Raw genomic sequence first — 22,597 nt, forward strand, 5'->3', positions numbered from 1 at the left:
CACGTCCTCTGACTTGGAAGGTGGATGCCTTGTATTTTCCTTTGAACGTAATGTTTCTGTATGTTTTTTCCTCCCTTTCCACTGCTGCCAGGAATTCTGCACAAGATCAGACAGGACTCTACAAAAATATTATTGGTGACTAGATTTTGACAGCATTGGTTCTCTCTTCTTTTTCATCTGGCTAGAGACAATCACCACAAATTACCTCACTGGTAATCTTCTCACACAGTCCAAGGGATGTCTTATCCATCCTCACCTGTACACTCCTCAGATGACATTGTGGGTGATAGGAATTTGATAAGCACCTCTTTTCTGAGGATGTTCTTCAGGTTCTCTAAGATGCCAGGAAACCCATTACCAGGAAATCATAGATGTCTGAATAGAAAAGATTTTCTATATGGTGCCTCTGTCTCCATCAGGACCCTTTTCTGTGGAGGTTCCCTAGGTTATCTCTTATTTGTGTGATCTGCTTCATACTGACTTCAGTTAAAGCTCACATGTCAGCAAACTCTACCGGTCTGCCCTTGAGCACCCCCTCCCCCCACCTTTGGCCTCTTGGTTTGAAGTCAAACAATTTCTTAAAGGTGTTCATAATATGCCTCTGTGAAAGCTTATTCCTGCTCCTTTGGATTTCAGTTTTGTACTAGAAAAAACGACTCAAGCTCCTTTTGAACCTACTAGTTCTGCTTTCTTGCAGTTTTGTACTTGAAAGACTGTTCTGCTGTTGGCTCTCACATTTGCCAAGAGATTGTCTGAACTTCAGGCTCTTATAGCTCTTCCTCCTTTTTTAATTTCTCACAGAGACAGGGTGTCTGTTCATACTAATCTTTCTTTTATGCGCAGGGTGATTAATGAGTTGTCCCTTAATCAATCTATCCAACTTCTTCTTTTTTTCCTTCAGTGCAGTCTGCGAATGAGAAGGTTCACCACACCTTGGACCTGCATAGGCAGCTGAGATATTATTTGGATAAAACAAAGGTTATTTGCAAGTCTGTGCAACTTTTTGTTTCTTTTCATCCCAGAACTTTGGCTTTAGCTGTTTCCAAGCCAGCTATTTTCTCCTGGATTTCTAAGGCCATTTCCTTTTATTATTTTTTCATGACAGATGTCTTTCTTCATCTGTAAATGCACAATCTACGAGGGCAGTTATTTTTTCTGGTGCCTTTTGCAAAGGTTTAGACAGCACCAACTCCATCCCTGAGGCTGCTGCTTGGATTTCTGTTCATACTGTTACTAAGCATTGTAAGTTAGATGTTGTTTCCAGGTCCAGAGCTATCTTTTATGGATTTGTAGGGGGCTCTTCTGAGCCTTCCTACTCCCAGTATTCCTGTTAGATCTTGTACTTTCCTGTCTGTGAAGAACCCTACAACAGTGATATGGAAGGTGAAAGTACAGTTGTTTAAAATCTTACCTTAACAGTAGATGTCCTTCTCTTCACTGTTGCAGTATTCACTCTCTCTCTCTCCCTCCATTCCCCCTCTGTTATAGCTCTTGCCCCTGTGTTTTGTTTCCCTTTTGGCTGAGAAACCCTTGTTTCCTTTTCCTTATGACCCTTTTCTTCTGGATGTGCATGTTCTCCTTTTTCCTTGGGAGGTGGAGCTTGTTCCTTCTGGGGCAATTCAGTTCCGAGTATTTGCATCTGTACATCACCTTTATGCTCTATGTCTTATGTGGGGACCATACATGTGTTGTACAATGCATATAACATCAAAAGGCTTTGCTGTACTGGCCATACATTGGGCTATCCTTGGAAGCAGATCCTTTCCATGAAGAATACTGCAAAAGTGAAAAGAAGGGCATCTACTGTTATGGAAAGTATTTTACACAGCAGTACTTTCTTCATAAATATTATATCATTGAAAAAAAGGTGACGTTTTATATAGTAGTGCAAATATAGTTTACTTTTGACACATTGTATATTTTCAGATTTTTTTAACCAGACTTATCAGTGTTCATTTGGCATGGAGTTGTATACAGTACTAAAGTCTAAGTGTAACTATTAACCCCTCACCTGGTGATTTAAGTTACCTTGGAGGGGTATAAGGGCATCAAGAGATGTTCAATATGTGGATCACAGCTACAATAGCCTAAGCTGTTTGGGTCTTACCCCCTGCACTGGCAGCTTCCTAGAATATGGGTGCCTTCCTTGTTCTCCAACTGCCAAGAGGACTCAAGGTGCTCTATATAAGCTCTTCAGAACTTTTTTGCACCAAAATTAGAGCTTCTTCCGTGGACCTTGTGATCCTGTCAGCTGTTTAGCGATCTTTCAAGAGATGGACATTTAAATCCCCCGTTGGGGAAGGCCTTGCTCTTTTTATTACATTCTATGAGGTTAAACTAAAATTTTCTGACCGAAAAAAAATGTATTTCTAGCTAAGAAACAAATAGTGCTAACCATCATTGTTCTTTGAAGGGAGTTGTCATGTGGATGTTTGTGTAAACATTTTGTGAGGAAAAGTTTGTTGTTTGACTAAAACGTACATATTTATTGAATTTTTCTGTGTTTGGGAACATTCTGTAGTTTACCTACTTCTGTACCCATTGTTCTGTGCCGTTCACCTTACTGATTATTTAAGGTTCTGCTACCTGCATTATAGACAATATCAATAGTTGTACCTTCCCCAGCACATAAAAAGAAAAACAAAAACTTGTTAAGGGGTCTTCAAGTGTCAGACTGGCTCCTAGTTTACCTCAGCCACTGGTGGGCGACTTTGCTATTGCCATGTGTTGTTCCTCAGATCACTTGTCTTTAATGCTCAGTCTTCTTGGTGTAGCCTTCAAGGCCATCAAAGACCAGGAGATAGTCACAGCCTCTTTGGTTATAGGGATGCCCTTTGAGTGCATGGAGGATTCAGTTCTGTCACCATCTGGGGAAGGGACAGGTAAAGGGTCTTCAGTTGGCCGGGAAGAACTTGTGGAAGCTGGGTTCAATCTGTCTAAGGGTTAAGCTGCATTCAGGGAGTGTGTGCAATGAGAGAAAATTCCAATTTCCATTTCCTGTTTCCTAGGACAGGGCAGATTTACTAGATGTCAAAGAATGGATTTCTGCTTTTTTGCTTGCCCTTAGAAGATTCTGGCAGGGAAAGAAAAAGAGTTCCTTCTCATTCTTTTAATAATTTCCGGTCAGAAGAGCAATCAATACAGGGGAGGGGTGTACTTCAGGAGTTCCTTCTCACTCTCAGCATTCTGATTATGGGGAGAGTATTGCTACAGATATCCTTGATGAGGAAATTTCTTTGACTGAGATTTTATCTAACATGAGAGTGGTGCTTCACTGGGATCCAAATGATATTCCTATGGCACAGGAAATCTATTATGATTTGTTACAACTGCAAATGACTATAGGTTCACTAATTCCTCCTGTATTATCTGCTTTAGAGAATGTTTTTCTCACTGTATGCGGTCTTTCTGATAGTCAACCTCATGTTCTGAAGTGGTCTGACAGGTTATACAAGGTGTCCCAGACAAGACAAGTACTTGTTTTCTAATCCCAATGCAGACCCAATAGTCATTTATTTTTCTGAGACTACTAACTCCATTCCTCCTGACAAATACAGAAATGCAATGCATTTGTTGGAGAAGAAACTGCATTCTAGTCCTTTCTTAACTTTCTGGATTTTAAACTGCCACACTTGTATGTTAGTTTTAAAGTTTTTGAGTGTGTCTTTTGAAAATATGGCTAATCCTTCTTCTGAGGTAAAGAATTCATCAGATGCTTCTCTGACAGCTGTTTTCAGGTAACTGAGCATATTTTAAAGTCTGCTTATGATGCTGGTGATTCTTCCTCTGGGGTTGCATCTGGATCAGCTTCATTCTCTGAATCTTCCTGATTCTGTTAAATCAGAGATTTTAATTTCTCACTTAAAGAAACACTGTTGGCCATTCTGTAGTTGAGGTACTTAAGAAGTGTGATGAAAGGAGAAACTGATCCAACCCTCTTTTTTTCAAACTTTTCCCTTCCCCTCAGCCCTCTTTAACAATAAACAGTTTAAGCAGCAAGGAGCCAGTAATCAAGGTTTAAAAAAACTATGGAAAGGCAGCCCAAAGATGAAAGAAAAAACCTCCAAAACTCAAGGGCAATCCTCCTATTCAGCACTGCTGTCGTCCTATTCATGCTCCTGCCCCCTCCCACCCTGACAGCCTTTCTTTGACCTGTAGACATCATCTTCCCTTTTGGCATAAGATAGTCTCATACATTTGGGTTCTTAGCGTAATCTAGCATGGATACTCTTGGCAGTAGGAATCCCTTATTTTTTTTCTGGGGATTCTTTCTTGCCCAGGGAACCAGACTTCTCTTTCCTCTCGTTCTACACAATATGCTGTCTTGGACCATCAAGGAACCAGTGCCTTTCAGTCTCCTAGGCAAAGGTTATTATTCAAGTATATTTTTACTTCCCAAGCCAGTGAGATCTTGGAGGCCAGTGCTGGATCTTTCTACACTAAAACTCTTTGTCAAGATTCAGTAGTTCAAGTTATCATTACTTCAAAGTCTTGTGCCTTCAATTCCTCCTCTAGCTGTCATGGTAAAACTGGATTTAAAGAGTTCCTGTCATCACATTCTTATTGCCAAGGATTTCAGGTGTTTCTTAAGATTTGTTGTGTCTGGCTTACATTATCTGTTCTTGGTTTTATCCTTTGGACTCCCCACTGCACCAAGGATATTCACAAATGCCTATCTCCAGTCTTTGCTTATTGCAGACTCCAAGACATTCACATTTTTCCATACTTCAAGTGTTACCTTATCTTTGCAAATTCTTTTAATAGCTGTCATGAGTCTCTAGCAAAAGTTCAAGGGAGTCTACGTAATCTGGGTTTTCAAATAAATTTGCACAAGTTTCTCTCATCTCACAGAATGATTTTTCTTGGGATGTTTGCTGGATTCAGACTTAAGAAAAGCCTTTCTTCCTCTAGAAGTAGAAGATATGTTTCAACAAGTCTTCCCGAGTTTCTTCAGCCAAAGCCAAGCATCTGCAATGGAGTTTCTCAGGATTCTAGGGTATTGATAATCATGCTGACCTTTGCCAGACTATACATGAAGAAAGTACAGTGGTACCTCATATCAGTCTTTATTCAACATTTGCACCCTTTGATTTTTCATATTCCAGTTCTTGGATTTGAAAAAAAGGGAGACTGTATGGCCAGTAGACCACATAGTTTGCATTTCAGGTCTTCCATTCTCCTATCCGAACACCCTCCATTTAGTCACCACAGAAACTTGTGACCTGACAAGGGAAGTGGTTTCAAAAGGGGTAAAAGTGCAAGCCCTGTGGGAACTAGTGGACAGATAGATGCACATAATTGTTAGACCTTTAAGCATCTCTGGTCCTCAGGACCTCTGCAAGTCTACAGAGACAACTCCATAGTGATGTGGTACATAAAGACATAGGGCTGATGTTATTCGTGTTTCACTGTTGCAGTCATTACATTTGGGTAATCCTGCTGGCAGGTTGCCCTCAGTCGGCCTGAATTCCAAAGTCTTGGGTCCTGCGTCGGCTGTCGTCACCTCTTCCCTGACGTCAGGTCGTCAGGTGTATAAAAGAAGCAGCCAACGCCATTTTCTTTAGTCTTTCTTGCCGTGCGGTGCCCGAAGCAGAAGCAGTTTGCAAGTGCCGGTCGGCCGACTCCTGAGATTTTCGATTTCGAATTTCAGATCCGAAGTCTTCTATAAAGCTAAGTACCCCTTTGGGGAAACTTTTGTCTTGCTCCAGAACCGATGTCAGAAAAAGTTAATAATTGTATTTCTTGTGGGAAGCAAATGCCTCATAAGGACTTTCATTCTTACTGTATTCCTTGCCTAGGCCCTGATCCTAATTTTCTGGGTTGTTGGTTTTGTGCTAGATTTAACCAATGCACTATTAAGCGTCGGTATGATTTTGCTTTAAACTACTTTGGATGCAGATTTAATTATCCAGAAATGTCGTCGGAAAGCCATCCGACTACCAGAGTTCACAAAAAACGCAAAGAAAAAGAAAAAGACAGCCGAGGCCCAAAACCGACGACGAAGCTTCTCCTAAGCCAGTCACCGGTTCGCTGGTTCTCAGTGAGGCGCTTTCGCAGCCCCTGATGACCGCTACTGAGTCGCAGGCCACTACCGACTCCCACGTGGAGTTCGGCCATGCCGCTGGAAACTCAAGGTATTGGAGCCTCGGACGCTGATCCTTCAGATGGGTCCGGAGCCGCTGAGCAGGCACTGGCTTCTGAGTGTGTATTCAGACCCAAACATCTGTACATTAAACCGACTTCAAAGGCAAAGACTAAAGCACCTTCAAAGGCAAAGAAGCAACCTCAAGAGCCACGTGTACAGGCCTCCATGCCCAAAAAAACAGATGCTCAAAATGGCCGAAGACTTGATTACCTTGATCAGGGGTCCCCATCCCCCTCCTGATAAGAGGCTTAGGCAAGAGACTGACTATGAATCTTCAAATCAGGTTTCCATTTCTTCTGATTCCTCTTCTGATCAGGAATATTTTTCCCCCCATGAGGATTCTGATGCTGAAGAATCCATACCTTCAGCTTCTCCTCCTGAAGGCTATTCTTTTGGGGAAACCTTACATACCATGAGGGAGCATTTTCACTGGGAGAGCCAAGATTTTTCAGAGTCTAAAAAGAGGCTCAGGGATTTCCTGTTACTACCTCAGCACAAGCCACTAGCCATCCCTCCTGTGTTAGACATTGTAGATGATGTGTTTTCGGAGTCTAGCCTTACCCCTGACTCCTTACCTCCAGCTCCTGTTAAGCCTGACAGATATTACAAGGTTCCTGAATCACATAAATTCCTTTTTAAAAACCCTGCTGCAGACCCAGAAACTATTTCTCAGGGTCCCAAGGGAGTTGAGGCTTCCGCTGCAAAAAACCCTGCCCCTTCTGACAGGGATTCTAGGGCACTGGATAGATGGGGAAAAATGTTTACACATCTGCTACCTTGGCTATAAGGGCCTTAAACTGTCCATTTCATATGCTCAAATATCAGCAACATGTCATGGCATTGCTTAAACAGAAAATGTTAAACTCTGAATGTGCAGAAAACAAGGAAATGCAGGATATTTTGCATGCAGCTGAACAAGTTGGAAAGCATACTTTGCAATGTGGTTTTGATTCTTTAGAGGCCTCCTGCAGGGCCGCAGCTACAGGTTCTGTAATTAGAAGGCATGCTTGCTTAAAGGAACAAAATCTGCCTGACCATGTTAAAGTTAAATTATTAGATGCACCTTTACAGCATGATTCTTTGTTTGGTGTTGAGGCAGAAGAGGTGTTAAAGAAAATGGAGGACAAGGCTAAATCTATGCAAACGGTCAAAGATTTCTTACAAGTACAGCCACCTAGGTTTAGTAGACAATGGCCAACAAAAGAATTGGTCCTTTCCTGTGTCAGACAGACCTCAAAGGGGCAGACCCAGATGCCCTAGAGGCAGATCCCAGGCGCAAGGTTCATACAGGTCAAAGCAATGGGGTGCTTCTACCTCCAAAAGTGGAGAAGACAAATCACAACCTTACAGGAAACAGTCCCAGTGACTTCCCCCTGCCTGCACCAAGCACTTATTTCCTGGCAGCACCTTTAGGGGGAAAATTAGCACTTTTTTCTCAAAATTGGCACATTATAACCCAGGACAAGTGGGTTCTAAATATTGTGTCACAAGGCTACAAGTTCCATTTCCATACCCTGCCAAAGGCAAACAGCTGGCCAGATCTGCCAAAAAAATCAATGGGCAGAGGCACAAAAACAAGTCTCATCCCTCATGGACATGAGGGCTATTCAACAAGTGTCAGAGCAAGAGCGGGGACAAGGATTTTACTCGACTGTTCTTGGTACCCAGAAAGGACAAGGCCTGGAGGCCAATACTGGACCTATCGGTTCTGAATACATTCCTGGATATACCAAAATTCAAAATGTTGACTTTGCAGCAGCTACTGCCCATGCTGGGCAAGAACGCTTGGCTTGTAACTTTAGACCTAAAAGAGGCATACCTGCATGTCCCAATCAGACAAATATGCAGAAGATACCTCAGATTCAAGGCTGGCTCAATGCACTACCAATTCTCTGCACTGCCCTTTGGCTTATCTACTGCACCCAGGGTCTTTACAAAGTGCCTGGCACCAGTAATTGCATTCTGCAGACAAAGAGGAATACAATTATATCCTTACTTGGACGACTGTCTAATTCAAGCAGAAAACAAGGACATCCTCCTACAGCATCTGGTGTTTGTGAAAAAACTTCTAACATGCCTAGGGTACAAAGTCAATGAAAAGAAATCAAAACTAGTACCCTCTCAAGAGATAATATTCCTGGGTGGAAGCTTAAATACAACTGCCCAGATGGCTTATCTCACGGCAGACAAACAAAGGCAACTGACTACCTACTTCAAAATGTTAGCAACAAAGGCCCAGTTATCTGCAAGAAAAATTCTGCAGGCTTTGGGATTCATGGCATCCTGCATCCTACTAATTCCATATGCAAGACTGTATATGAGGAAACTTCAATGGTACCTAAAAAGTGTTTGGACTCAACATTGCCACAGCCTGGAAACTATAATTACTCTCATTCCCTGCCTGCAACAGGAGTTTCGATGGTGGACAAAGGCTTGTCACCAAAACAAGGGACAGCCATTCACATTACCTCCAACCAGGCAAACACTAACAACGGATGCATCAGATTATGCCTGGGGGGCCCACATGGCAGGAAGATGCATTCAGGGAACATGGACCTCAAACCAAATGCATCTACATATCAATCAAAAAGAGATGCTAGCTGTTCAAAATGCCCTGACAGCATTCAAGGACCTACTTCAACCAGGACAACTACTGATAAAGACAGACAACACCATGGTCATGTGGTATATAAACAAGCAGGGGGGCACACATTCTTACCCCCTTTGCAGACTAGCCATGAGTTTGTGGGACACAGCATTGACTTACCAAGTACATCTACAGGCACAATTCCTGCCAGGAAGGAAAAATACTCTGGCAGACGAACTGTGCAGAAACCTCATGGATCCCCACGAGTGGCAGCTGGATCCACAAGTCTTCAGCATGATAACAAGGAAATGAGGATGCCCGGACATAGATCTATTTGCCTCCCCTCACAACTACCAACTAAAGAGATTCTGCACAAGGATTTATCACAGACAAGCATGGAAAGTGGACGCCCTATCCTTCAGCTGGAAAAACCTATCAGTATATGCCTTTCCCCCTCTGCCTGTCCTCCCCAAGGTACTCCTAAAGGTAAGACAGGAGAAGCCAAAGATGAAACTGATTGCATCAGACTGGCCCCGCCAGCACTGGTACCCAATATTAAGGAGCTTGTCTCAATGCCCAGCTTGGACCCTACCTCAAGTACTGCATCTACTGTCCCAGCAAAACAATCAGATCCTGCACAGCCAGCTCAGGACTTTAAACCTGGCAGCATGGCGGATAATGTAGTCATACAAAGCACACCTATCAGCAAAGCTGTGGTGGATGTCATTTTGGAAGCCAGAAGGCCTAGTACTAGAAAATCTTATGCTGACAAGTGGAAGAGATTCTGTGCTTGGAACCAGGCACAAGGAACAGATACAGCTGTGCCAAATATTCCTCAGATTTTACAATACTTAACTGAGATGCTGGACAAAGGCCTATCTTTCTCATCTTTTAAAATTCATGCCTCTGCCATTTCAGCTCATTACAGTGCAGAGCCACCAATCTTTTCTCATCCCTTATTAAAACAGTACCTCAGAGGAGCCAGAAATGTAAGGCCTCCAAGGAGATCACCAATGCCTGCATGGGACCTCAACTATGTCTTGGAAAAACTCACCCTGCCCCCTTTTGAGCCAGCTGCTACTGCTGATATAAAGTTTTTATCTTGGAAAACAGCTCTGCTCCTAGCAATAACTTCTCCAAGATGAGTTTCAGAGCTACAGGCACTCATGGCTGTGGAACCTTTTATCATTTTTTATCCGGACAGGGTCTCCCTGAGGACCAACCCAACATTTATGCCTAAAGTGGTATCCAGTGTGGCTCTTAACCAAACCATTCATCTGCCAACCTTTTATCCAAATCCACAGAACAAGGGGGAAGGAATTCTGCATTCTTTGGACGTACACAGAAAGCTTAGATTCTACTTGGAGAGAACCAAAGTTTTCAGAAAGACAGGGCAATTGCTAATAGCATATGCTGCAGGATCACAAGGAAGGACCATCTCAAAGCAGACTATTTCAAAGTGGATAGGCCACTGCATTCGTTTCTGCTACTTATACCATGGCAAGCCAGTGCCTAAGGGCATTAGGCCACATTCCAACAGAGCTGCAGCCACTTCAGCAGCCTTTCTCAGGGGAGTACCAGCCAAGGACATTTTAGAGGTAGCTACTTGGAGTTCAGTGCATACCTTTACAAAGCACTATCATCTGCCACTCTACTCCAAATCCAGGGCAGGCTTTGCCACTGCAGTTCTGCAGGGTCTCATAGCCATTCTTAATGCTGTTTAGCTCCAGCCTCCCAACCATAGCTTTGGGAATCTACCCAAATGTAATGACTGCAACAGTGAAACACGAAGAACATAGTACAGTTGTGTACACTTACCATAAATGTAGATGTTCGAGTGTATTCACTGTTGCAGTCCAGGTTACCCACCCTCCATCCCCCCTTTTCTTCTGATGGAACCTATGTGGTGTATTTGCTTGTGGATGAAGGTAAAGTTTATATTGCTGCATGTTATTTTATATATAGATATAAATTTTGACTACCCTTTTTGGGGGCACCTGACATCTGGGGCAAGAAAAACTAAAGAAAATGGCATCAGCTTTTTCTTTTATACCCCTGACTACCTGACGTCATGGAAGGGGCGACGACAGCCAACGCAGGACCCAAGAATTTGGAATTCAGGCCGACTGAGGGCAACCTGCCAGCAGGATTACCCAAATGTAATGACTGCAACAGTGAATACACTCGAACATCTACATTATGGTGAGTGTACACAACTGTACTTTTCAGATCCTAGTCTCTTTGCATAGTGGCTATGATAGCCTGGGATGCAGCAATTCAACTCAATCTGATGCTTTAGATTATTCTGACAGAACAAAAAAAGTCTTATTGCAGACAGAAAGAACAGGATAGATACCCATGCATACTTCAGCCTGGGGTCTTCCAAGTAAGTCTGTTTTAATTCCTTTAAGAAGAGGCAACTAAAGAAATTTGCTCTGGGATTTCTTGCAGTCAGGCATCAAGGACAGATGCTTTCTCATTCCCATGGATGGGAATTTTCCTGTATGCTTTTCCACCCTTTCCACTGATTACCATGTTTCTTCTAAAAATCCATAAGGACTGTCCAAACTTTGTGGTGGTGACTTCCTTCTAGCCAATGCAGCACTGGTTTTCCCTTTTTTCAATCTTGCCAAGGGCAAGTATCACAAACTTCCCCACAGACTGGATTTACTCGCACAAGACATGAGGAGTTTGACACACGTCAGTCAGGAACGTCTTCATCTAGCTTCCTGGTTGATATAATTTTGATAACTTGTTGGCACCTTTTTTTTCTGAAGACGTGCAGCAGGTACTAAAGAAGGCAAAAAAGCCTGCAACTAGCAAATCTTAATATGCAAGTGAAAAATATTTTCTAATTCGTTCCACTCAAAGAACTGGCAACATCTTCATGCCCAGTTTCCTCCAGTTCTTTATTATTTCTGTGAGTTGCTGTTCACCAGTTTCTTGTACCCTTCTATCAAGGTACACTTGGTAGTTTCTTTTTGTCTGTGCTTAGAGGTGCCTTTCTAATAATGCTCAAGTTAAACAGTTTTAGAAAGGGATTTTACATACTTGCTCTCCTAGGAAACAGGTAGGTCCTCCTTGGGATCTTGATTTTGTGGCTGAGCAGCTTATTCTCTCCCATGTTCAACTAGCTCATAAGACTGATTTGAATTTAGTTATCATTTATTGCTGTGACATCTGCTAGGTGGGTATCTGAATTGCAATCTTTTATGGTGAGCCAACCCTACTTCATTTTTCAGAAGTACTATTTGAGTAAAAACTGCGGTGGCATTGTCGCCTCACAGACGTTGCACGTTCGATTCTCAGAGCGTCTTCTGTGTTTCGACATGCATGAATGGGCGTTCCTTCGTTGAAGGTTTTGCATTAGGCCCGGCAAGCCAGCACGTAAAAATCTATTGCCAATCATTAGCGGACCAATGTTCTGCTGTGGCGACCCCTAACCGGGAAAAGCCGAAAGACACAAACAAACCGAGTTTATTTGAGAACAGTGCCTAAAGTCATCTATGAATGTACTTTAAACCAGTCAGTCTGATGATTTCCAGTCTTATTTCCTGAAGCAAACAACAAGTGGTAAAGGGGTTCCTCACTTTCTGAATGTACACATGCAGCTGGGATACTACCTAGGTAAAACTTGACCATTTAGTAAAGATGACCAGCTGCTTGTCTCAACTTTATGCCCTACATCTTTGTAGGGAGCATACTTCTGACTTATTACACTGGGAGAATGTAAAGGCTTTATTATGCTGGCTGGACATTGGGCTATCCTCAGCAGAAGATCCCACATGTAATGAATACTGCAGCAGTGAAAAGTAAGACATGCACTTGTTATAGTAAGATCTTACACAATTGTACTTTATTTCACTAAGAAAAAGAATGACCACTTCTTTGGCTTCTTTCAGAAATGTTATCCCTGCATATGCCATCATACTTACTGCACCTCCACTGGGCACTGCAATTACTTACTGCTCCTCTTCTGGGCACTGCGGTCACTTACTGCAGTTCCACTTGGCACTGCAGTCACTTACTGCAGTTCCACTTGGCACTGTGGTCACTTACTGCAGTTCCACTGGGCACTGCGGTCACTTACTCCAGTTCCACTGGTCACTGCATTCATTTACTGCAGTTCTGGGCACTGCGGTCACTTACTCTACCTGCACTAAGCTCTGCAGTTACTTACTGTACCTCCACCAAGCACTACAGCACCTGCACTAAGCTCTGCAGTCACTTACTGCACCTCCACTGGGCACTGCTGCCACTTATTGTACCTGCACTAAGCTCTGCAGTCACTTGCTGCACCTTTAAAAGCACTGCAGTCCCTTACAGTAGTGTTTTTAAACCGCCAGTCTGTGGACCGGGTCCAGTCTGGCAGAAATTTCCTGACATTATGTGAAAGACTAGGGGCCACAGGTCGGCAGGCTTATTTTTTAATTATTTTTTGTTTAAGAGGTGGTTCTTCTTTAGGAAGAATGCCCTTTGCGTCTGGTCGCACAGATGCAACAGGTGTGTGCAACCTGTTTTATGTTCTGCATCTGTGCGACCTGCTGTTGACGTCTTCATCTTGCATGGAATTTGAATGCCAGAAGATGTTTGAAGTGCAGACCATGAACAGACAAGTGAGGGGTAGGTGTGTGTGTGTGTGGGTGTGTGTGCTTGTGTAAGTGTTGGGTAGATAGGTGTGTGTGTATGTAAGAAGTAGGTGTGTGTGTGTGTGTGTGTGTGTGTGTGTGTGTGTGTGTGTGTGTGTGTGCTCGAGTGAGTGTGTAGGAGGTAGGTAGGTAGGGGTTTGTGTGTGTGTGTGTGAAGTAGGTAGGTAGGGATGTGTGTGCGTAAAAAGAGGGAGGGAGGTGCCTCTCAACTGTCCAGATTTTTGCCTCATATTTTTAGCCTTTCCCTCATAAAATGTGTGTTTTTTGTGTATATTTTGGCAAATCTCGGAGGACAGAATTCACTAAATAATGACAGGCATTTGAGTTTCAAACTTCATATCTTTCAGAACATTCATGATAACACAATACCTTTTATTCTAGCAACTTTATACGTTTGCTTAGTGAAAATTTCTGAGCGAAGCCAAAAATAATGGTGGGACAAAGCCCCAAAAATAAGGAAAAACTTTAAATATTGCTCTCACAAACTTATAAAGTTGCTAGAATAAAAGGTGTTGTGATTGTGTTATCGTGAATTTTCTGAAGGATATGAAGTCTGAAACTGAAATGGGAGGGAGTTGTTGTTCAGTTATGGACATATTGATTAGTATGGATATAGGGTAGGCTATTCCATCTGCTATTAACTTTAGGTATTCAGCAGGTAAGTTGCCTGCATCTAGTGTGGTGGGTTTTAATTTTTTCAGTAGTTTTTTTTATTGTGTCTGTGGCTACAGGTTGCAGGGAGAAGGTTGATTTAATGTTAGGATAGGCAATGGACTATAGATATATATGCCATTACAATACATTTGCCCACCTACATAGCTATCTTTTGATTTGTTTATAGTTTCATAGGACAGTCTGCATGGTGATATACTGATTTTGATGCAAGACTTGTATGTTCAAACCAGTGATTTACAGTGTAATACAGGTGTGCGTCACTTAATGCCCCTTCAACAGAACGTTCAACCGCATATACATCCAAGGTCAACCACATATACATCATAGGTCAAGTGCAATCTCAGATCAAGTGCATCATGGCCATGAAATGTAGCAAAACTAATTCTAGTGATGCCAGCAAGAGGCAAAGGAGGATTATTGACTTGGAACCAAAATTAAAGGTGACTAAGCAACATGAAGGTGGAAAAGGTGTGAATATTATTGCTCTTGAGTTAGGCATGTCTCTCTCAACAATCATGACCATCCTGAAAAACAAAGAAAAAGTGACCCAAGCTGTGAAAGGATGTGCCCCATTGAAAACTACAAGATTAACTAAAATGCAAAAAGGGGCTATATCTGATATGGAGAAATTGTTCATGATGTTCATTGAGGACCAGACCCAGAAGCATAACCCCCTCAGCACCATGATGGTCAAGGACAATGTACTTAGCTTTTTCCAGATGCTTAAAGAAACAGCAGGACCAACCTATGATGTTGCGTTTAGTGGACGCTCTGGGTGGTTTAAGGATTTCAAACAGTGTTTTTCACTACATAATGTGAAATTGAGTGGTGAGTCTGTGAGTGCTGATGTGAAGGCTGCAGAAAAAATTTGTTAAAGTCCTGGATAAGCTTATTGTACAGAGTGGATATTTGCCCCAGCAGATCTTCAGTATGGTTGAAACCTCCCTATTCTGGAAGCATATACCTGAAAGGACATTCATCCGTAAGGAGGCCAAGACAATGCTAGGTTTTATGGCATTTAAGGACAAGGTAACAGTCAAGAACATCAATAAGCAGACTTTACATGTGTACTATAGGAGCAATAAGAATTTGTGGATGACCCAACAGCTCTTCCAGGATGCCTTTTTGAAATGTTATCCCACTGTAATGAGGAAGTACTGTCAAGAAGGTATACCTTTCAAAATTTTAACAATTGTCCATAATGCTTCAGAACATCCTACTCTTGTTGATGACCTCCATCCCGGTATCAAAGTGTATTTTCTCCCACCAAACACAACCTGTTTAATGCAATCAGTGGAGCAAGAGGTTATTGCTGCTTTAAAGGCCTACTACTAAAGAAGAACTTTTGTTCAGGCTATTGATGCAGTTAACAAAGGTGCTAGAAAGACACTGGTGCAGTTCTGGAAGGAATAAAACATCTACCACTGCATCAAGAACCTTACTTGGACTTGGGATGACACCACCAAGGAATGCATGAGTGGCATCTGAAAGAAGATTCTGGAGAGGTTCGTCCATGACTGAAGGATTTGCTAGGAATGAGGAGGTTGCAAAGATTAACTAAGGTGTGGTTGAGATGGCCAACAGCCTTAATCTGGAGATGGATGATGAAGACATAGAAGAACTTTTAGAACTGTTTCCTGAAGAATTAACAAATGAGAAGTTGTTGGAGCTGAAACAGGACCGTAAAGCTGAAGAAAAGGCAAGGGAAAAGGAATCAGTAGAGGAAGAACAACACCAGCAGGTGCAAAAAAAAAAAAAAAACTGTGAAAGGACTAGAGAAATTATTTGCAGACCTAGCAAATTTGCTTGAGTATAGAAGGCATGCATGTGGACACTGACCTTTTTTCTCTGATAGAGAGAAATGCCCATGCTGTATTTGCTGCATATAAAGAAATCTATGAAGAAAACAAGAAGCAAAATAAATGAGCCACACTGGACAAATTCCCGAAGAAGCAAACACCTACCCAAGACGAGCCTCAGGCAGGTCCTTCAGGCATTGCAAAAGGTAATATTGACATTTGTGGCAATGATGAATTGACTGAACTTGAGACTATTCCAGTGGGACAAAATGTGGAAGTGGAGGACAGTGATGATGATGTGGACAATCCCGATCCATTGTAATTTGTATGTGATATATGAACATTTAAAGTGTGTGTTACTATATACAGATAGAAAAGTTTAAAATAAAAAAAATAAAAACTACAAATAAAAAAGTTTACAAACTAAGGTTAATTTAATTTACTGTAGTGTACAAAAATAACATTATCCCTGCAAGCTCCATTCATAGTAAGTATACCTGTACTGTGTGTATTCAGTATTGTGTATTACTCTGTGTATATTGTGTACTGTATATTATGCACTTTACTTAACCCTTTTATTACATAGCCATATACAGTACAGAACTGTATTAGTTGAAATACAGTAAATAATGACTATTCAGTCAGTAGTAGTACAGTACAGTAGATATGTACAGTGTAGTATACTATATGATGTTCGCCTAATGTCCTGTTGCACAGAACCTCTCCCAGACGTTAAGCAACATACACCTGTATTGTGTAGAAGGGCATTTTTTTCTTCTCCTGGTTCCCTTGAGGATGGAATTTCAGGTAGGGACCTTAAAAAGATGTGATACTACTTAAATATGTATAACATCATCTTGTGGTGACCTCCATGACTGTAGTGTTCGAATTTATAGACTTAACTAGTTTATAATGTATGACCTAATTAACTCATCCTCTTAAAAATAAAGATATTTTTTCACTGAGTATGCTTGACATATTATAAAAGGTGTAGCTCTAGACTGAATAGCCATACAGGAGGTAACATTATAAGTACACATGATGTTTTCTGTGTCTAGCTCCCTTGTGCTTGTGTATGTAGAATTATTCTTTGATATAGTCCTTCTGTTTGTATATGCCTGAAGGTGCATGTTTCTATGACACAACAAACAAGAATCATTGAATCTTAAATTTTTTGTCTAGTCTGTCAGCATCTGATCCATGAATAGTGCATGAGCCGTGCTACTTAGTGTTAGGGGAAAAAGTTAAGACAGAATATTTTTCTCTTGTATAAAGGTTGAGCATCAGATGGAGATGTTAGCAAAGCTGCAGGCAGATCTGGAGCAATCAGAAGAACGGCACAGGCATTCTAGCAAGAACCTGGATGCCTCAGAGCTCAAAGTTCATGACTTGCAATTGCAAATCACCATACTGCAGGGCAAACATAAGGAAGCACTCGATGAGGTAATGATCTGCTGTATTGCCAAGTAAAATGCTAACTACGGTTATTTTCTTCTAAGTAAGATTTGCATATTGAAAGTTTTATATAAAAAAGAATAACACACAGATATGCATCTCGCTTGCTTTTTAAATGAATGTATGTAGCACAGAGTGCAGATTTTAGTTCCCTTCTGTTTTCATCCAATACGTATATATCTTCATAGGTGAATGAAAAGACAAACAGTCTAACTGTTCTTAAAGACAAGTTTAACACACTCCACCAGCAATATGAAAAACTAATGAAAGAAAATTCAGCACATGCAGCAAATGTGAAACAGATTAATCTAGAACTTAAGAAAGAACAGGATCTGAAGAGAGAAAAGGAGGAGGAGGTAAGAAGTGGGCTATATTTTACTACCCAAAATTCATTCTTCTGTAATTATTTGAGTGTGTGTGTGTGTGTGTGTGTGTGTGTGTGTGTGTGTGTGTGTGTGTGTGTGTGTGTGTGTGTGTGTGAGTGAGTGAGTGTGTCTGTGTCTGTGTCTGTATATGTTAGTAGAAGGAGAGGTAATATGGTAGTATGTGATACGTAATAGTTACTGAACATATCAGAGGAAAGCCGAGGATCAGGTTGCATCTTTATGATAACAGTTACAGTGTAACTGAAAAATGTCTCATGAAAAGGTTTCTTAAGCAGTGGCCAGATTTCTGAGGCAGACAGGCATTTTTGTGACTTAAAGCTTCAGTGTCATTTGCCACTGGCTCTTTACAAGGACTCTGTAGCTTCTCTTTACTTTGGAGATTACAGTGCAAATTCATTGGCTTCCATCATCTTCTGCCCAATCTATGGTTAATCTCTTCATTATGTTTGAATTCTGCAATGTCTTACATGGCTCCTGCTGTGAGTTACCACTATTTCAAATTCAGACTTGGGTTTATTTATGTGGTTAAAGTTAAGTATTGTATATTACTGGTAAACAAGTTAATTAAAAACGCAGACAAAAAGATCTCTGAAAATTACTCAATTCTGGAATGTCTGTGTCATAGGCCAAACTGAAAGGCTGATGTTAAAAGGACCTTTAAAAGCTAACCATGGTGACAGTTTTCTATAGTCAGTGGGACAGGAGGGACCATACGTATGATGCCCAGAATGAAGATGAACAAAAATGTCATGATTACTGGCCTGTCCCTGGAAACATTATCCATTGTGGCAGAATGCAGAACCATCTAAGATTTATAGGTTATCAGGAGTTCTTTTAGGTAGGGGGTCCCAGACTGAACAAGACTAGATAGATTAACACCAGGACTTTAAAGTTGATATGAGATCAAACTGTTTGCCTGTGGTGACTTTCCAGAACCACTGTGATATTTTTGTAACAAGACGTATCAGTCAGTGGTCTGCTGAAAATTTTTGAGCAAGCTACAGAAGGTGTTATTCTGTGCTAGGTAACCCTAAGTAAAAGGAACTGCAGTCACTCAGCTGTAGAGGACTAAGGGTTGCAGTACTACAGAGAACTCCTGTGGTGGAAGAACGTACTTGATTTGGACTGTATTCCTCAGACAGTAACCAGATCCTTTAGTGTCAGTGTATCATTGTGGATAACACTGAGATTGTGCATTAGATTAAGAAAGTCAAGCCATTGACCACTGTAAATAATACAAGGGTTCAAAACTGGACAGTTCTATTTTTTCAAGTTGGCATGACTTGTCAAGGCCATGGTGTAAACTGTGTGTTAATATTCAGATATGCGAGAGACTATATGTCTGTTATACAGCCTATCATGCTTTATGGTGCTTATGCCACCTCTGTAATGTCAACTATATAGCCTGTCTAATAATAATCATGCGTTATGGTGTAAATGCCACCTCTGTAATGACATCTATACAGCCTGTGTAGTAATAATCATGCTTTATGGTGCATATGCCACCTCTGTAATGACAACTATACAGCCTGTGTAATAATAAGCATGCTTTATGGTGCATATGCCACATCTGTAATGACAACTATACAGCCTGTTTAAAAATAAGCATGCTTTATGGTGCTTATGCCACCTCTGTAATGACAAACTCACTGATTGTGACTGATGCTTGTTCTTGCTAATGTCACAGGAACATAGACTGACCACCTAGAAGGAGCTTCACTGCCGTATATGTATTCAGTTTTTTGTGTTCTTATCCCTTCCTCTTTTTCATCCTCTTTCCACATATTCTTTTCTTAGTGAGTCCCTTTCAGTTTTGATTTTATGAGGGACTCTTCCCAGTAACTCAGCAGCTACTGATGTACTCAGAAACACTGTTCAGTTCTGATTGGAAGATGGTGGATCACATCAAAGACCAGAATTTTTCCCTCTTCTTTGGCTGTTGTTCCATTTCCACCTTAGACACAGGTTACTGCCCTCTTGACTAGATCAATGTTTCATTTATTTGTTTATTTATTTATAATTTGTTGACTGGGGTACTGTGCCATTCCGAGGTGGACCCATTTCAGACACTTGTTTGAGTGCTTTACATGAATAGATGTGCAAAGAAGTACCAAGAAGAGTTTGCAAGTTACTTTCCACCTGCTTTACTATTATCAAAGGTTTGTGCACCTGATTCCATACATGCATGTCCAGGTGCACAGATATTTGTTTTGAATCTTACTGTTAAATTTTACCTCTCTGAAGAGACAGTTAAGAGATGAACTGTCCATTTCTCTTGCATCACCCTCAGAGGCTCCTTTGTTTTGGTGAGGCACTGCATCTTACACATGCCTTTACTTTCTGTGGGATGCACTCTATCCTGATATAGGTTGTTCTTAGAGGTGGCTTCAGTCAATTTGACATTGTTGGTGAACAGTCTTTCTCTGTCAGGCAGTGCTTGCCTGCAAGTATCTAAGGAATTTAGCTGTCAGGAGAAAACATCACATCGTCAACTATGTAACCATTCACATAAAGAAGGGATAGCCCCTCCACTCCCCTTCCTCATAGGTGTATACTAAGCTATCAAACAAGTCGACTGTTAAAAGCCCAGACCCTGCAATACCCACTACTTGCACTCTTTGTCCATAAGAGTCTGAGGAGCTAGACCAGCAGTGAACATGCAGATACCCATCTAGGTTGGATTTAAAGAGCTTTAGGGAGTTGTCTTGGTTTATATAGAGAGGGAGCTTGTCCCATATGTAAGGAATGTTTTGGTGGATGTGTCTGTCTCACAAACAAGTTTGTTTACTATAATGTACCATGTAAATTTGGATTCCTAGAATGGGTATTGGTGGTGCTGCTTGTTTTTTAAACATTTAAAAGGACAAGCAGGACAGGGTCATTTGCAGCCTTGTAAGCTAAGCAGAGGTAGTCAAGCAGAGCTTTGTGTGAGAGAAAGTAAATGATAGGGCTTCCAGACATTTTGTTAAGCTTGGGAGTTCATACCTAAACATACCTAAAATGTTCTTGGTGAGGAAGAGTTGTTTTTTCTTGTTGGGCAGTATGTCTAGATAGATATGTGCCAAAGAGGGCATTGAATTCTATCATGATTCTGATAAGGGAGGAGCAGTGAGGCAGAATATCTTCCATGGACCTGGAGGACATGTCTTAAGCTATTAATTACATGTGGTGGTTAGAAGACATTTTGTCCATAAATGTACTTGGATGTTTTACATCTCTTTGTCCATATCCTGCAGAAGAGGCTAACCCACACATGTTCTGGTTTCAGGAACATGCTCTTTAGCTCAGCTGTTCACTTCAGGAGCCAAGAATGCCCATGTGTCATTTATGAGATAGGTACATGGGTGTTCCTGCTTCCTGAAGAGATTAGTTGAGCTGAATAGCATGTTCCTGACACTAGAACTTGTGTAGGTTAAACTCTTCTGGAGGATATGAGTGTCATATGGTGAGCTAATTACATCTTTTTGAGTTTCCATTTATCAGCAAACATAGCCAGCCAGAGACAGTTGACATTGTCTTGGAAATCAATGCAGTGTATGCCAAAGTGGAGCATCCACGAAACAGAACCTGTGGGTCATAACTGGTAACCTGCCTTTTTAATGATAGTGTGCCATCACCTCATTTAATTGGGTCACTTCCTCAGTAATGCTAGTGTGTGAGATAATGTCAGAGATATTGGCTAACTCTAGGTGGACAGTGTGCACTGATTTGCCATAATCCAGTGCCTCAGTGACTTCACCAAAGAAGTTAAGCAGGCAGGGCCTACCTTTCACAAAGCCTAATTGGTTAGGATTGAGGGCTTGTGAGCTGTCATTATTATTGTTTTTGAATTCAATAATGATGCCTTCCATTACTGTGCAATTATTGCTGGTAAGGATGTTTGTTCTTTAGTTACCAGGGTTGGAAATAGGGCTGCCAATTTTGTGGGGTACCCCGATAGTTGTCCTGCAACCACTTACTACACCTCTACTAAGCACATATCCAGTAGAGAGACAGATATTGAATGTGATTGAGAGTGAACTGGTAGGACAGTGTTTTATGTATCAAGGAGACAGCCTGTTGTGGTGTCTGGACTTGTGACGCTAATGATTTTGCTTTTGGAGAAGGATTTTTCTTAGCTCTTTCCAACTGTCTATATGACATAACTTGCTGATACTTCTGTAGTTAGTTGTACATTAGCATCTACCTCATTTTTATCCAAAAGAATAAGAAAATGAAGAAATCAAAATATTTGATCTTCATTTTTAGTGGTGATTAAAATTGAACCATCTCCCCTAAAAAAATCATAGATATTGCTCAATACAAGACGTTCTGTAAAGAACTCCTGATGTATCTAAAGGTGACATACCAATACACTTGTTGCATCAATAAAGGATAACTCTGTCCTGTTAGTGCAGCATTTGACTAATTGAACCATTAAACACTAAAATCTCCATTTGCATATATGTATAATTACATTTTTTTTCTCTCTCTCTCTCTCTCATTGGTTGTTGATATATACATTTAATGGACATGTTATTGCTTTAGCTTCTGAGTGTTCTAATTAAGAAGTTCTGTAAAATACCATCAATTTGTGAACTGTAAATCTAAAATGTAAATGTACGAGTGTGATGCAGTTGTTTTCTGAACAGAACTGCCATATGATTTGCTTGTTGTGTATTGGCTTTTGCCAGAGAAATGACATTTTTGCACAATTTCAATAACATTACACTTTGCTATCTGTAGAAGTGGAAAGCAGAGTGAGACTATTTGAAAAAAAAAGTCACTGAGTTTTTGATTCCATGGAGAACAGAAATAGAGCATTCTTACTGCCCTGGGAAACGTCATCTAAAGAAGTCAGCACTATGTTCAGGATATCAGGGTTTGCTTGACTGTACTCGCATACCTCCCCAGGTGAGGTG

The 22,597-nt window shown here is 41.2% G+C and overlaps 1 protein-coding gene across 2 annotated transcripts in view; it reads left to right on the forward strand.

Annotated features, from left to right (window-relative positions):
• Positions 1–22,597, forward strand: part of LOC122797053 (polyamine-modulated factor 1-binding protein 1-like) — a 2,450,839-nt gene that overhangs the window by 1,384,323 nt on the left and 1,043,919 nt on the right. For both annotated transcript variants that reach the window (XM_044065829.1, XM_044065830.1), the window contains exons 24-25: positions 17,131–17,298; positions 17,499–17,666. In XM_044065829.1, coding sequence (XP_043921764.1) covers positions 17,131–17,298; positions 17,499–17,666 — 336 coding nt within the window. The remainder of the gene's footprint in view (positions 1–17,130; positions 17,299–17,498; positions 17,667–22,597) is intronic.

The sequence above is a fragment of the Protopterus annectens genome, chromosome 3.part0 (assembly GCF_019279795.1).
Source record: "Protopterus annectens isolate FY-2018-M chromosome 3.part0, PAN1.0, whole genome shotgun sequence".
Taxonomy (NCBI): Eukaryota; Metazoa; Chordata; order Ceratodontiformes; family Protopteridae; genus Protopterus; species Protopterus annectens.